The sequence below is a fragment of the Lotus japonicus genome, chromosome 5, assembly GCF_012489685.1.
Source record: "Lotus japonicus ecotype B-129 chromosome 5, LjGifu_v1.2".
NCBI classification, from domain to species: Eukaryota; Viridiplantae; Streptophyta; class Magnoliopsida; order Fabales; family Fabaceae; genus Lotus; species Lotus japonicus.
This window is the reverse complement of record NC_080045.1, coordinates 16,088,584-16,102,758: the sequence shown is the minus strand read 5'-3', so window position 1 is coordinate 16,102,758 and position 14,175 is coordinate 16,088,584. Positions and strand designations below refer to the sequence as shown.

The 14,175-nt window shown below is 45.7% G+C and overlaps 1 protein-coding gene across 1 annotated transcript; it reads left to right on the top strand.

Moving 5' to 3' along the window:
• The first annotated feature begins 878 nt into the window (after positions 1-878).
• LOC130720362 (dehydration-responsive element-binding protein 1B-like) lies at positions 879-1,861 on the top strand. Its single transcript, XM_057570987.1, has one exon. The coding sequence runs from the start codon at positions 1,029-1,031 to the stop codon at positions 1,632-1,634; it is 606 nt and encodes a 201-aa protein (XP_057426970.1). The 5' UTR covers positions 879-1,028; the 3' UTR covers positions 1,635-1,861.
• Positions 1,862-14,175: the final 12,314 nt, after the last annotated feature.

Here is a 14,175-nt window from a genome sequence, read left to right as displayed (position 1 = left end):
GTTGGAAGAAAGATCAACGAGGGTGAGCCTACCCTTTTTCCCCAAGCTCTGAGGAATGCTTCCCGTGAAGTTGTTCTCCCAGAGTTGCAGCACCTCCAGCGATTGAGAAGAAGAAGAAGAACAGCAGAGGAGAAGAAGAAGAACAACAAAGGATGAACCCTAATTTCAATGGACGAAATAGGGAATTGGGGTAATTTGGGGGAATTAGGATAAGTTTGGGGGGAATTAAATTTGGTTAATTAAATTTGGGTTAGAATTAGAAATAAGATTATTTATGTTAATTAAACCTTAATTATATGATGTGTAATAACTTTTTTTAATTTTTAATTTTTTTTAATGCCACGTCAGCTTTATTAATACAGTCATCATGCCATTTCATCACTCACCGGAGCTCCGGGCTCCGACGAGAATTGGCTCCATACGTTTTGCAATGATGAGTTTCGGTGAGGGACTTAGATCAGACGGTGAGACAAAGACAGGGACTAATTTGAGGATTAAGCCAATTGCATAAACCTAGTTTAATTTTTTTTTCTTTTTCCCACATGACTTCTTGAAGAAGCTTTTCAGTCTTTCACACTCCGACACGTGCACCATAGAATAATTTTATTTTATTGTTCTGATCATCTCGAAATGCAGCTTAAATTAAAATATGAGAACGTGGGGTTCAAACATTTAAGCACGCTTATCACACGATCCAAATGGTTCTGTCACGTTCTCTCCCAACAACCAGCCACAAAGCCCAAAACATGCTAATACACATCCCGTCACCGTTCCCCACTAGTTCTCACCAAAACAAATCACATGAAAAACCACCAACTACTTATATTCATACTACTCCACCCTATATATTCCTCACTTAAAATCAACAACCATGTTCATCTCTTCTTTAATATATTAACCCACGTGTGTGCGTCATACATTGACTAATGTTTGTGACTTGTGAGCTCTGTGTGTGTGAGTGTAGTGTTAAAAGCTCTTGAAGCGGTCTATGTTTTATTTGAGTTGGAGCGAGTTAGTTAAGAAGTAAGATGACTACTTACATGCCCAAAATACAGAAAAGAAAAGCTGGGAGGAAGAAGTTCCATGAAACGCGACACCCTACCTACAAAGGTGTGAAACAGAGAAACGGGAAGTGGGTGTGCGAGCTACGACAGCCTAACAACAAAAAAGCGCGTGTGTGGCTCGGAACATTTTCTCACCCTGACATGGCGGCGGTAGCCTATGATGTGGCCGCGTTGGCATTCAAGGGGGACGCTGCTTCCTTGAACTTCCCTCACGCGGCCACGTCGTTTCCGCGACTCAACTCGCGCACGTGTTCCGTTAGGGCGATTCAGTTCGCGGCCATGGAAGCAGCGGAGAAGCACTTTTCTTGTAGGGACGACGTCATGGATGAGGGTGAGATGATTGAAAGGAGTGATAAACGTGGCGGTTCTGATGAGCTATGTTTGGAGGTGGCAGGTTTGGGAGGAAATGATTCTGGAAGATTGTATTGGGATGAAGAGGAGGTGTTCAACTTGCCTGGGTTGATAAATAGCATGGCGGAAGGGTTGATCATCACGCCACCGGCGTTGGAGAGAGGCTTCAGTTGGGCTGGTGGGGAAACTACTGTGGACTTGACTCTCTGGGAAAACTGATCTTTAATTTGGTAAAGATATGCTAAACTCTCAAAAGGGAAATTAAAGTTCAGTTGTAGTATGTTACAAAATTTATACATATAGCTAGCTAGTTTCTGTTTAGTTAATGACAAATTTAGAAATTAAATAGTGATTTTCTGTTTGGTTGTCACATTTTTGTTCACCAGATATGACTTTGGTGATGTTTTTGAAGAAGTTACTATGATCATATATATAGAGTGATTTCATTTTGGGTTTAACTATTAAATTAGTATTTGTTTTTAACTTTTCCTTGTCTAAATGACTCACGGTAATATTTGGGTTAAATAACCCATGATCTAGGTGGGCCAATCACATTCAAGATAATTAGTTCAAATTTTTATATTTTATTAATAAATTTATTTAGGGTTAAATATGTTTTTGTCCCTAACTTATACACAAATATAAACTAGTACCTGAAAAAAATATAAAGATTTTAGTCCTTTGAAATTTTATTTTTGATCTAAAGTAGTTCCATGTGAATTTTTTTACATCTATTTCGGTCCCATAAAATTTCCTCCATCAAATTACATCCTTCTTAACTCATAATTATTTCAAAACCTAGAAATTCATTTCTTCATCTCTAAAACCCTTCCAACTTCTTCATCTTTAAAACCCAGAAATTTTCTTCATCTTCCTCCTCCTCCTTCCTCTCCCACCAAAACCACCGTCACCACCCAAACCCCCACCCAGAACCACCACCACCGAACACACCTCCCTCCCCTGGTCTGGATGGGTGTGTTTTTTCTTTCCCTCTCGATAGTGGGGTTGGGTTTTTATAGGTCTTTAGCAGGTCTTGCCCATAACTGATTTCTTGAGTTGTATTGGGTGGTTTGGGTGTTTGGTTGATCTGGTTTCGTCAGTTGCAGGGTGTTGTTTTCCCCTGCTTCTGTGCGTCTCCTGGCCTGTTTTTGTTCTTCTGTACATATGATTGGTAGTATTCCCCATTTTTTTATTTATATATATAATTTGCTGATTAAAAAAAACACCTCCCTCCCCCTCACCCAACACCACCACCAACCTTTGTCTTCGAAGACATCGCTGAATTGTGTGATGTCAATTGACACAGTGATAATATATTGAAGATTAGCAGTGCCTTTGGTGGTCTTTGGAGAATGATTCTGTGAAGTCTTGATTGGAAGATTTGTATTTTGTTTCTCTGGGCAACAGATATTGATAGTCACCCTAGCTAAATATGATTTGTATTATGAATTTTGTATAGTTTGTCTCTTAAGAATTAGGATAGTTGAACACAATATAGGATTTTTTTGAGTGTTTGTGATGATCCAAATAAACCAACCACATATATTCCTTTGAAAAAATTTCATTGTAGAATTACTTCACTTTTGATTGCATTGAAAACAATAAAAACGAAAAGACTATTGAGGGAGTATCATCATGTAAAGTGGTAGGGATATTGGACTGGGCGAGCCCCTAGAGGGGCAACGCCCAGCATGTATCCCGCCCTGAGGCGGGGCCCTGGCCTTCAGATGGGCCTCGACCTCGGAGGCCCAATTGGCCCAATAGGTAGTACCCAAGCTTTATAAATAGGAGGTAGTTATCAGGTGTAGAGGACTTTTTTGGCCCATTGGATGAAATAACACTTGAAATTCAGCACACTCTCTCTCATTCTGATCCTCTCTTAGCACAATCCCTCTACCTCTGGGTACTATACCTCTCTTGAATGTCCATTCCCGGAACATTTGGCGCCGTCTGTGGGGACTGTAAACTTCAGGCCCCGACTCAAAACTTCTTTTTCTATAACGTCACGGTTGAGACCAGAAAGAAAGAATTCTGAGGGTTCAATGGCGTTGGGGAGCATATTATAATAGCCGGAACAACAACCGGCGGTGACGCAGGAGCAATGGCGCCATTTGATGCGCAGCATTGGCAACATCCAGCAGCGGAATGAGCATCTACAGGCTCAGTTAGATTTCTACCGCCGCGAGCAGCGAGGTGATGGAAGCAGAGAAGCAGATTCCGTGGCTGAGTTCCGTCCGTTCTCGGAAGATGTCGAGAGTGTGGCGATTCTGGATAACATGAAAACGTTAGTTCTGGATTCTTACAGCGGAGATTCCGATCCGAAGGATCATCTTCTGTATTTTAATACGAAGATGGTGATAATTGCGGCGTCAGATGCGGTGAAGTGCAGGATGTTTCCATCGACGTTCAAATCGACGGCGATGGCGTGGTTCACAACTTTGCCGCGCGGATCGATTTCAAATTTCAGAGACTTCTCATCCAAGTTTCTAGTGCAATTCTCGGCGAATAAGAATCAGCCGGTGACGATCAACGACCTATATAATATTCGCCAGCAAGAAGGAGAATCACTGAAAGGGTACATGGCAAGGTACAGCGCAGCGGCGGTCAAGGTTGAGGACGAGGAGCCTCGAGCTTGTGCTTTAGCATTTAAAAACGGTTTGCTACCGGGAGGGTTGAACAGCAAATTGACACGTAAGCCGGCGCGTTCGATGGAGGAGATGCGTGCTCGCGCCAGCACTTATATTCTTGATGAGGAGGACGACGCTTTCAAAAGAAAGCGCGCGAAGTTGGAAAAGGGCGACACGTCGCCCAAGCAGTGATAAAAGGAGGAGTTTCAGAGGTGCTTTGGCGAGCACGCGTTGGCTTTGGCGAGCACGTTTTGAGGTTAGGCGGCGAGCAAGTGTTGTTGGCGATGGAGTTCGGCGGCGGGAGAACGTCGCTGGCGTTGGAATCTGGCAAGCACGTTTTATTCTGGCGGCGGAATTCTGGCGGACACGTTTTGTTTTGGCCGTGGAAGTTTGGCGAGTAAAGCGTTGCTATGGTTAAGATCGCTGGCAACAAATTTTCCAATTCCTTCAAACTTTTCCTCCATCTTTCATTTGATTCCCTTCTCAGTTGTTGTATTTCCTAATTTTCTTATTTTGAAGTTGATATTAGAAGTTATATTGTCTTCACTGGTTTTGATTCAGACAGAGAGGAGCAAATCGGATCAAAGAGAAGGAGTGGGTGAATTGAGGCACACCATTAAAGTTTTATGAAACTTGGAAGACTCTTCCATAAGCGGTTTGTTATTGGGTGGGACAAGCTCCTGATGGCGCGATTTAGTTACAAAGTGAAACAAGTTTCACGATGAACTAAATTAGCCCCGGAAAAGCCCACGTAACCACCGGATTCATTGGCGATGTGTGGGGTACAAATTGCCCATTCTACTGAGCACCGCTTTGGTAATCCAACTGGCCATTGGAACCCAAAGCACTTTGAGTCCCAAAATGGGACGATCACACCAAGGGTGGCGACCTACCGCTAGGGTGGTGACCTCATGCCAAAGGGTGGCGACCAAACGCTATGGGTGGCGACCTGTAAGACTCAGTTTAGACACACAAAAGTCGCCAAAAGGGTGGCGACCTCACGCTAAGGGTGGCGACCTACCGCAAGAGGGTCGCGACCTACCGCAAGAGGATGGCGACCTACCGCTAAAGGGTCGCGACCTATCGCCAAAAATGAGGGTAGCGACCTACCGCAAAATGGTGGCGACCTACCGCAAGAGGGTCGCGACCTACCGCAAGAGGGTTGCGACCTACCGCCAAAAATGAGGGTAGCGACCTACCGCAAAATGGTGGCGGCCTTACGCTGAGAGTGGCGAGCAAGTCAAACTAATTTCTTATAAGGCTAAAGCAAGATGGTGATGACGATGCGGCGGCGACTAAAAAATGTACGGCGGAAGCATTCCAACATGATTTACAAAATATCCAACGGCGATATAAAAAGCTATGGCGAAGGGTTGCTTAAACATAGACGAATGGTGGAAAAGTACACTACAAGGTGACAGTAAAAGCTAAAGTAATGTTAAAATTACATTATTCATTGTTTTCTTTCTCCTGTTCTTCTTCTTTCTCTTCTTCTTCAGTCGCTGTCCAGAGGTTTTGGTCAATCAGGGGAGGATCGTCGGGACCAACCAGTCCTGCGGCGGTTATCTCTTTCATTACTCCCATGGCGCTAAAGTCAAAGTTCGGGTACAAATGTTGGGCCTGATCTTTGGCGAGGTAGAAACCGCGCTCGCGGTTGTCAAGGGCGATGTCAGCGGCTTGTTCCCTCGCCTCAATGGCTTTGGCCTTCTCCGTCGCCAGCTCGTCCTCTAGACTTTTGATCTTTGCTAGTTGGGAAGCAATCTCAGCATCTTTCGTGGCGAGGGCCTCGGCATGAGTTTCGGTCGCTTTCTTGATCTCCTCGGACGTAGCCTGCATCACCGCCTCCATGTCAGATTTCGCCAAGGCCAAGGACTCCGCAGACTTTTTCTCTTGCTCCGCCAACGCTTTTTTCACTAACTCCAGCTCAGCGCACAGTACGGAAAGCTCTGACTCCTTTGCAATCAGCGCCTCGCCTCGGGCGATCAAGTCCTTCTCAGCTTGCTCTTTTTCCTTCTTGCAAGCTTGAAGGCTTACATCAAGCTCATCTGCTTCTTCCTTCATCAGCGCCAGCTGATCCTCCAGCTCGCCGATTTTAATTCCCGCCGTGCCAATCATCTTGTCGGCATAGACTTTGTCTTTTCCTGCCTGCGTCGCTAGTTTGTCGAAATGCTTTTCCCAAGCAGCGGCGGCTTCTTGATGCTTAGCACTTTCGACCTTCAACCGCTCAGCTTCAACGTTGGCGGCATTGAACTTCTCAAACGTGTGGGCAAAGATGCACCCAGCGCGTAGGAGGCAAGCAAGAGTCTCCTCCTTAGTATCATTCAGGCCCCGACTCAAAACTTCTTTTTCTATAACGTCACGGTTGAGACCAGAAAGAAAGAATTATGAGGGTTCAATGGCGTTGGGGAGCATATTATAATAGCTGGAAGAACCGACCTCGGGAGCAGGGGCTTGTTCAATTTGAGCTGCTTCAGAGGTAGTGGCAGCGCCAGGACAGGATTTTTCCCCTTGATGAGGCGGGGAAGGCATGGAGCCTGCATCATGTGTTGAGGGCGGGCTAGGAGGCGCATCTTGGCGAGGGGGAGACTTTGGGGTTTCATTTTCTTTTTCCTTATCTCCAATAGGAGTGTCGGAAGACGCAGCAGCTTTTGTGGCGTTAACGCCGGCGGAGGCGGCTGTGACGCCAATAGAGGACTCTGCGGCAACAGCAGCGGTCGCACCGGCGGAAGCAGGAGAAGAAGCTGGTACGGCGGTTGGCTCGGTAGCTGCGGCGACAGAGGCTTCAGCGACATTTTTGCCTTTGGGCGCAGCAGCAGTGGTGGGCTGAGCGCCAGGGTTGGATGTGTCGGCATTGGAGGAGGCTTTGGTCAATCTTTTCCTCTTGGGAGCTTTGGTGCTCTCGGCTTGGTTCTCAGCACCGCCCCGTTTTTTCGCGTCGCCCTCAGTGTTGAATTTTGGGGAAAAGCGAGCCATTCTCCTCTCGCGGGCCTTCAGGAGCTCGGCGTTCGTGAAATTCATATCTTCTGTAACAATAAAAAAAAACGATCAGTGATAACATAGGAGTCGAGAAAGGAAATGTCAATAATAAAAGTGAGCTATGGGCAACCTAAGTATTTGGGAGTTCTTGAGAGGTCAGCGCCCTCAAGGACTGTTGTGCAGTCAAGGATGGGAAGTGGGGCAAGGAGATTAAGAAAGGCTTTATCGTTGGCGGACAAGGAATCCTCTGAAGGATCGGTGATCCCGTTGGGCTTCTCTGTCCAGTAAAGAGGAAAGAGGGCGGTCCCGTCTCTGAGGGTGAATGCCTCTGGGTAGGCGGGATGAACCGCCACACGGAAGTACTTTCGTGCGAAGGAGGACTTCGCGTTACTTTTGTGGGGATGCAAACACTTCCGGCCGGCTCGGGCCTTCAAGGAAATCCATCCTTTGTTTTTGATGGACTTGGGGTCGACGTCGTAAAGGTAGAAGAAACTGGTGGGGGATGGGGCGATGCCGACAGCGGCGCTTAGGATTTCAAAACATCGAATGAAGGCCCAGGCGTTAGGGTGGAGTTGACAGGGAGCCGCGTTGATGTCGCGGAGGACGGTTTGGACAAAGGGCGAGAAAGGAAGCCTGATTCCAAGCTCGCTAAACATGTATTCGTACGCAAAGAAAAAATGGGATCTCTTTACGTCGCCGTCTGGCTTGTGAAGCCAGGGGCGATCCCCGGGACTGCAAACCCAGATCCTGAGTTTGGCGTTAAACTCATCGTCATTGGACAAGCCACCCAGGGAGTTCACGAATTGCACAATGGGATCGCTATCTTGGAAGATGGAAGGTTGATCTATAGCCTCGTGTTTGGGGGCTGCTTGGACTGGAAGGGGCAGAGTGGCGTAAGTTTTTAGTCGGTGAGCTGGGATCTCCGGAACCTCTAAACGGAGGCCGCCGGCAGCGGTGGAGTCAGGGTCGCTTTCGGAGGAGGAAGAAGAGTGATTAGGGGAGGTAGGGTTTGAAGCCATTTTTAGAAGACAGTGAGGTGAAAGAAAGGAAAAGATCAGTATGTGTGCGATGTAAAGATAAGGACAGTGGGACTCACCGGAGTAGGATGTGAAGAGTGGGTAGCGGAAAGGGTGATAAGCGACGGCTCCGGAGCGGAAGTGGGCAGAGGGAGTTTGGTAAGCGATTAGGGAAGTGAAGAGGGGTCTCGGAAAGGGATGACAGTGGGGAAGAAGGGTTTTTATAGGAGAAGGGGAGAAGCTGGAAGGGTGACGCGTGTTAGACGCGTGTGGAAGGTTGGAAGTCATGATGGTTTTGGGGAGGTGGGTCGCGTGCAAAGGGGAGTTACTGCGCACGATGGGACGGTTATGAAAGGTGAAGTGACGGTTCCGGAGAAAGAGGGAAATTGATGTAACCAACACATCACGTGGGGCAGCCACGTGAGGCAGATAGAAATTTGAAAGGGTTTTAAAATAAGGGAAAGCGCGAAAAGCCTCGCCACTATAAGGATCAAACGCCATCGCCTGACGATTGACACCAACAATGAGGTTCAGTCGCTCGCCGGGGTCACCGCCAGTCAATGATTGAATGATCGGCACATGACCCATGCCTGCCACCTTTCCCGCCGGCGAGCGATCATGCACCTGCTCCAACTTATCACCAATACAAAGTAGTCGTTCTCGCCGCTTGTGGACTAGTGGACTTGCCAGCTCGGGTTGCTCGTCAAGTCAGTGGACTGGGTAACTGAAAATGCAAGTTTCCTTTTGCTCAAGCCATGTTGGCAGTGCAGATTCTGGTGTACTGTAAGACATATGTAAAAGCATTTAAAAGACACCCTTAGCTCTCGTACCTCGAGCTCGGTGTCTTGTGGACTAGTGGACTGGGCGAGCCCCTAGAGGGGCAACGCCCAGCATGTATCCCGCCCTGAGGCGGGGCCCTGGCCTTCAGATGGGCCTCGACCTCGGAGGCCCAATTGGCCCAATAGGTAGTACCCAAGCTCTATAAATAGGAGGTAGTTATCAGGTGTAGAGGACTTTTTTGGCCCATTGGATGAAATAACACTTGAAATTCAGCACACTCTCTCTCATTCTGATCCTCTCTTAGTACAATCCCTCTACCTCTGGGTACTATACCTCTCTTGAATGTCCATTCCCGGAACAGATATGATAGCTATGCTAGTGGTTTACGAGTTCCAATAAGTGGCAGAGATATGGTTTGATGGAAGTCACATGAAAAGTTTTTTTATATATCGGACAGGTTTGGTTCTCATTTGATTTATTTTTAGAAGCCGCACTCGATCACAGTCATCTTCTGGACCCGTAATTTTGTCATGGTGGTTTTGGGAGGGAGACGAAGAAGGCAGAGGAAGAAGATGAAGGAAATTTCTGGGTTTGGAAGATGAAGATTGAAGGGTTTATGAGATGACTTTCTGAGTTTTGGGATGGAGATATGAATTTTTGGGTTTTGAAATAATTATGAGGGGAGAAGAAGACTTAATTTGATGGAAGAAATATTTAAGGGACTGAAATAGATGTAAAAAAATTCACATGGAACCATTTTAGATCAAAAATAAAATTTTGAAGACTAAAATCTTTATATTTTTTTCAGGTACCATTTTATATTTATGTGCATAAGTTAGGGACCAAAAACATATTAAACCCTAAATAAATTAATTAATAAAATTTAAAAATTTCAACTAATTATTTTGAATGTGATTGGCTAGATCATGGGTTATTTAACCCAAATATCATCATGGGTCATTTAGACAATCCCTTTATTCAATTATTTCCGTTCCAAATCGAAAAAAAATTGTTTTATTTCCCATTTTGGGAATGTTAATTGGATTTGATTATCGCTTAAGGGTGGAGCTCAAGTGATTTTGTTTAGTGACCGGTCAAAGTTAATATTACTCACACATGTTTCAATAAGGGTCCAAAAATCATTTTTTGACGCCTAACTTTTATTATAATATTAGTGAGGGGATTGTAACAAAAAAAAAATTAGTGAGGGAATAAATTCAAACTTAGATTCGTTTCAAAAAAAAAAATTCAAACTTAGATTTTTTATCTCTGTTCCGGTAAGGCCCGATGGCGGACTACTAAGGCGACAAGACGCCACCCGAATGACTCTTTCCTAGGGGAACTCCTCTTAAGCTCAAGCTCCACTGAGGCAGTGGACCAGAGCTGGGGGACTACTCTTCTGGAAAGCCTCAAGGACGGACGACTGGGACAACCCCTGCGCTCGAGCCGGCCGACTGAGGCTCCGGCGTAGCGCTGGACGCTCGCCGACATGGACAAGTGCCCGACTAGGACGCCCTGAGACAGCCATGAGGACCGATCACATGCTAGACGGCCGCTACTTGGGACGACGTCCCCCCCCCCCGGAACAAGGCTCCGGGACCCCACCACCTAGGAGTTGACCTAGGCCCACCACCCTACGGAACTAGGGTGGTTGGGTGTGGATCCCAAGAAACCATAGACTGTTAGATCACTGCTTACAGCAGGAGAAGCAGAGGATCAAACGGCCCTGAACCCATCAGTACGGTCCATGCATGACGTTGCATGGCTCCAACCCTAATATCCCTACGTCTATATAAAGGAGGCTCCTTCCCTACACCAAGGTAACATATTCTCTTCACTTCACCCTATACTTTCGTGATTCCCATACTTACTTTGGCATCGGAGTCCCTTGCAGGAGCCCCTCCCGGGATCGTCCAGCTCGCCGGCTTACCACCTCTCCACCCCTCTCCGCCACTCTCGCTCTCCAAGTGGCTTGGTCACCCCGATCAATTGGCGCCGTCTGTGGGGATCTGGTAAACTTTTCCTCCGCCACGTGCCGTCAGAGACAAGAGCAGCTACGAGACACAATGGTAGAGACGCGACAAACATCTCGTCGATTCAACCTGACTCCCGAGGGCCATGTGGAAACAATCGATGAATCTGCTAACCACCAACCCTCCCCCGAGCCCCAAGGGACCACACCTCCAGCTCCACCTCGCGACCGATCCCCGGAACCTGGGATCCTTACCCCTCACGCCGCGCACGAAGTCCTATGTAGGCTAGAAGCCCGCGTTAAGGCGATGGAGGAAGACCACCCTCAAGGGCTAGAGCAGGAACACATTGTCCAGACCCGCAACACTCGAGAGGAGATCCGCGCACTCCGAGCACGCCTTCGCCAGCTAGAGGAACAAGAGGAGCGCTCGAGACTTAACCCGACGTTCTCGCAAGAGGGAGAAACGGGCAGGAGACCTTACCCCCTTCCAACTACCAAGACGACTATCGCCGCGAGCAGACCATGGAAAGGGCGGTAAACCAACCCTCCCATCATCGCAGGAACCACTCCCCTCAGAGGAGCTTTTCGGGAAGAAGGAGACCCGCTTCCGTCAGGGAGCCGCCCCGGGATCCTATTCGGCCGCACAACGCCATTGTTACCCTGCCTCAGACGATCAGCGGCCCGCTCTCCCCTAACATCATGACAACTTTGTTCCCCCCAGGATGGTCAAGACCCAAAATGAAACTCTACGAGGGCGACTCTGACCCGACTGAGTATATCAACTTCTTCGTGGGAGCCATGTAGTACGCAGGGGCCAGCGACCCGATCTACTACCGCTGCTTTCCGATTGTTCTGGGGAAGGGCCCAATGAACTGGTTCTAGAACTTCCCCAACAACTCCATTCACAGTTGGGAAGGAGTCATGTCAAGCTTCCTGTCTCAGTACTCCTCGGTGAGGAATATTCCGAAATCAAAGGAGACCTTGGCCTTGATTAAGCAGGGCGAGAAGGAATCCCTGAAGGCTTTCCTTAATCGCTTCAACAAGGAGGCGGGAGACATTCCAGACCTGCTTCCTCAGGTCCGCCTGATCCTGGTACGACAAGCGCTCCGACTGGGCCCTTTCTTGACTTCCCTAGATGGGAAGAAAGCAAAGACTCTGGAGGAATTTCAAGTCCGGTCTGAGAAGTACATCTACATGGAAGAAGCGGCAACATTGAGGTCAACCAATCAAAACCCTACTCATAGGGCCCCTGAGAAAGCCAGAGACTCTATCGAAACGAAGCGTGACCGAGAGACCCGCCGCAAGAACCAAGAGGACAAGAAACCAAAGCGGAAGAAGTTCGACAGCTACACCCCCCCCTGAACTCTTCCCTTTCCCGCATTTTGCGAGAAAGAGCCTCCACCGACCTCAGGGACAAGCCCCCTCCGCTACATACGCGGGGGGATAAGCTGGACTCAAAAAGATTCTGCGAATTCCATGACAACCCCAATCACAACACGAATGAGTGCCTGAACCTGAAGGACAAAGTCAAAGAACTAGTCAGAATCGAGAGACCATCAAAGTATCATGTCTAAAGAATGAAATAGCTGTGTGGCTAAAGAAGAAAAACACCACAAGTCATTGGGTCCAAGAAGAGAAGGCCCAAGCTTCGTAATAATATAAAGGCAAATGAAACAGAAGAGGATATTCAATTGGAAACTACATATATAATGCCTTAAAAATTGTGATTGAGGCTTTTTTCTTTTCCTTAGCCCTTTATTGTGTCTCGTAACCCTTCTAAAAAATATGTGTCTTTTCTTCTTATAATTGTCTACACACATTGAATATTTGCCAAAAAAAATTCCACGTTGAAAAGTTACTTTCTCCAACACATTTTGAATTACTCTTTGCAAATTGTGTGATCCGATGCTGCAATGAATTGACAAATGCCAGGGATAATGGAGTGAGTGAGTATGTGTATGATCAATTAATCCAATCCTGACAGTCCATCACAAAGCTAAGATATTAGACAAGGACGTGTGTTTGAATGCAAGATATGGGGGACCCGCTCTCAAACTCTCTGTACCGACAGAAGCCTCGGAGGATGTGTACGTTCACGAAACCCAATGCAGCCTCAAACCTTCAAAATAAATCATCCAATCATTTACTATTATAATTTGCTTTGTCAGCAGCCTTGGAAGTCCATGGTTTAGGACCTAAACCCTACTAGGGGAAGAAGGGTATGGCAGCCTGCAGCACCTGATCACCTTGCTTCATATGGATGGGACAATAACCACTATGTCCACTTCATGCCTTCACGTATTTCTATTCTTTCGTTTTGTTTAATTTAACATGGGAAGATAAATCTGAAAATATAAATTAAAAGAAAATACTCCCTTCCCTAATTATAAGCTAAAGTTGTAAAAATCACGCTTATTAAGAAAGTCTTAATTAATGCATTGGTTTTCAAAAAAAAGGTACAACTTTCCATATCTACCCCTATTTAAGATAACACTTTTTAATCATTATACTACTAATAGTGCTCCATTAACAATAAATGCAAGGATAAATATGGAAAGAAATATTAGCTTTTACAACTTTAGCTTATATTTAGTGACAAAACAAAAGTCTCAACTTTAGTTTATAATTAGGGACGGAGGGAGTACTATATAGAAGAAATATAAATTTAATGCTTTTATTGATTAATGTATATCTACAGTCGGTAGGTGTATGATTAATTCCTCAACCTACAATCAGTGAACTAATGATGTGTTTGGGATTAGGAGATAATTAAACGATAAGGGAGAAAGACAAATGTCTTATTTGGTTAGCATGAAAAATAGAATAATGTTTATTCACACCTCTCTTGAAGGTGGAATGAAGAGAGATAGAAAGAAAATGAAAAGTAAGAAAGAGAAAGTATGAGATGTGATAGATTTTTTTTATAAGCAATGAATAATATATTGAAGTGAAGCATAAGGGATACATCAACCCAATACAAATAAGAAAATAGGAGAAAGTAAAAAAAAAAAGTAGTAAGATTAATTACAAGACAACATCAAATGTCTTACTACTACTAAAAGCCCACCACCCACCACCTCCATGGAGACAGATTAAAGAAAATATGTCTCATTAAAATCTTATCAGGAAAAACCCCCTCGGGAAAACCTAGTGAAGGAAAAAGAGAATAGATTTAATAGGTTGTTCGGCATGAAAGAAAAAGAGAAAGAGAGAAACTTTTAACATTAATTTTTTTTTTATCCAGTTTTAACAATTTTATGGAGGTTTGGACACATTCTGGTGGTTTCAAATCGCATATAATTAAATAAGTGAAACTAATGCTATGTTTGGTTGGGTGGAAGGAAAATGGAAAGGAAAGAAAACACGGAAATCGAGGAGTGGATTTGGAC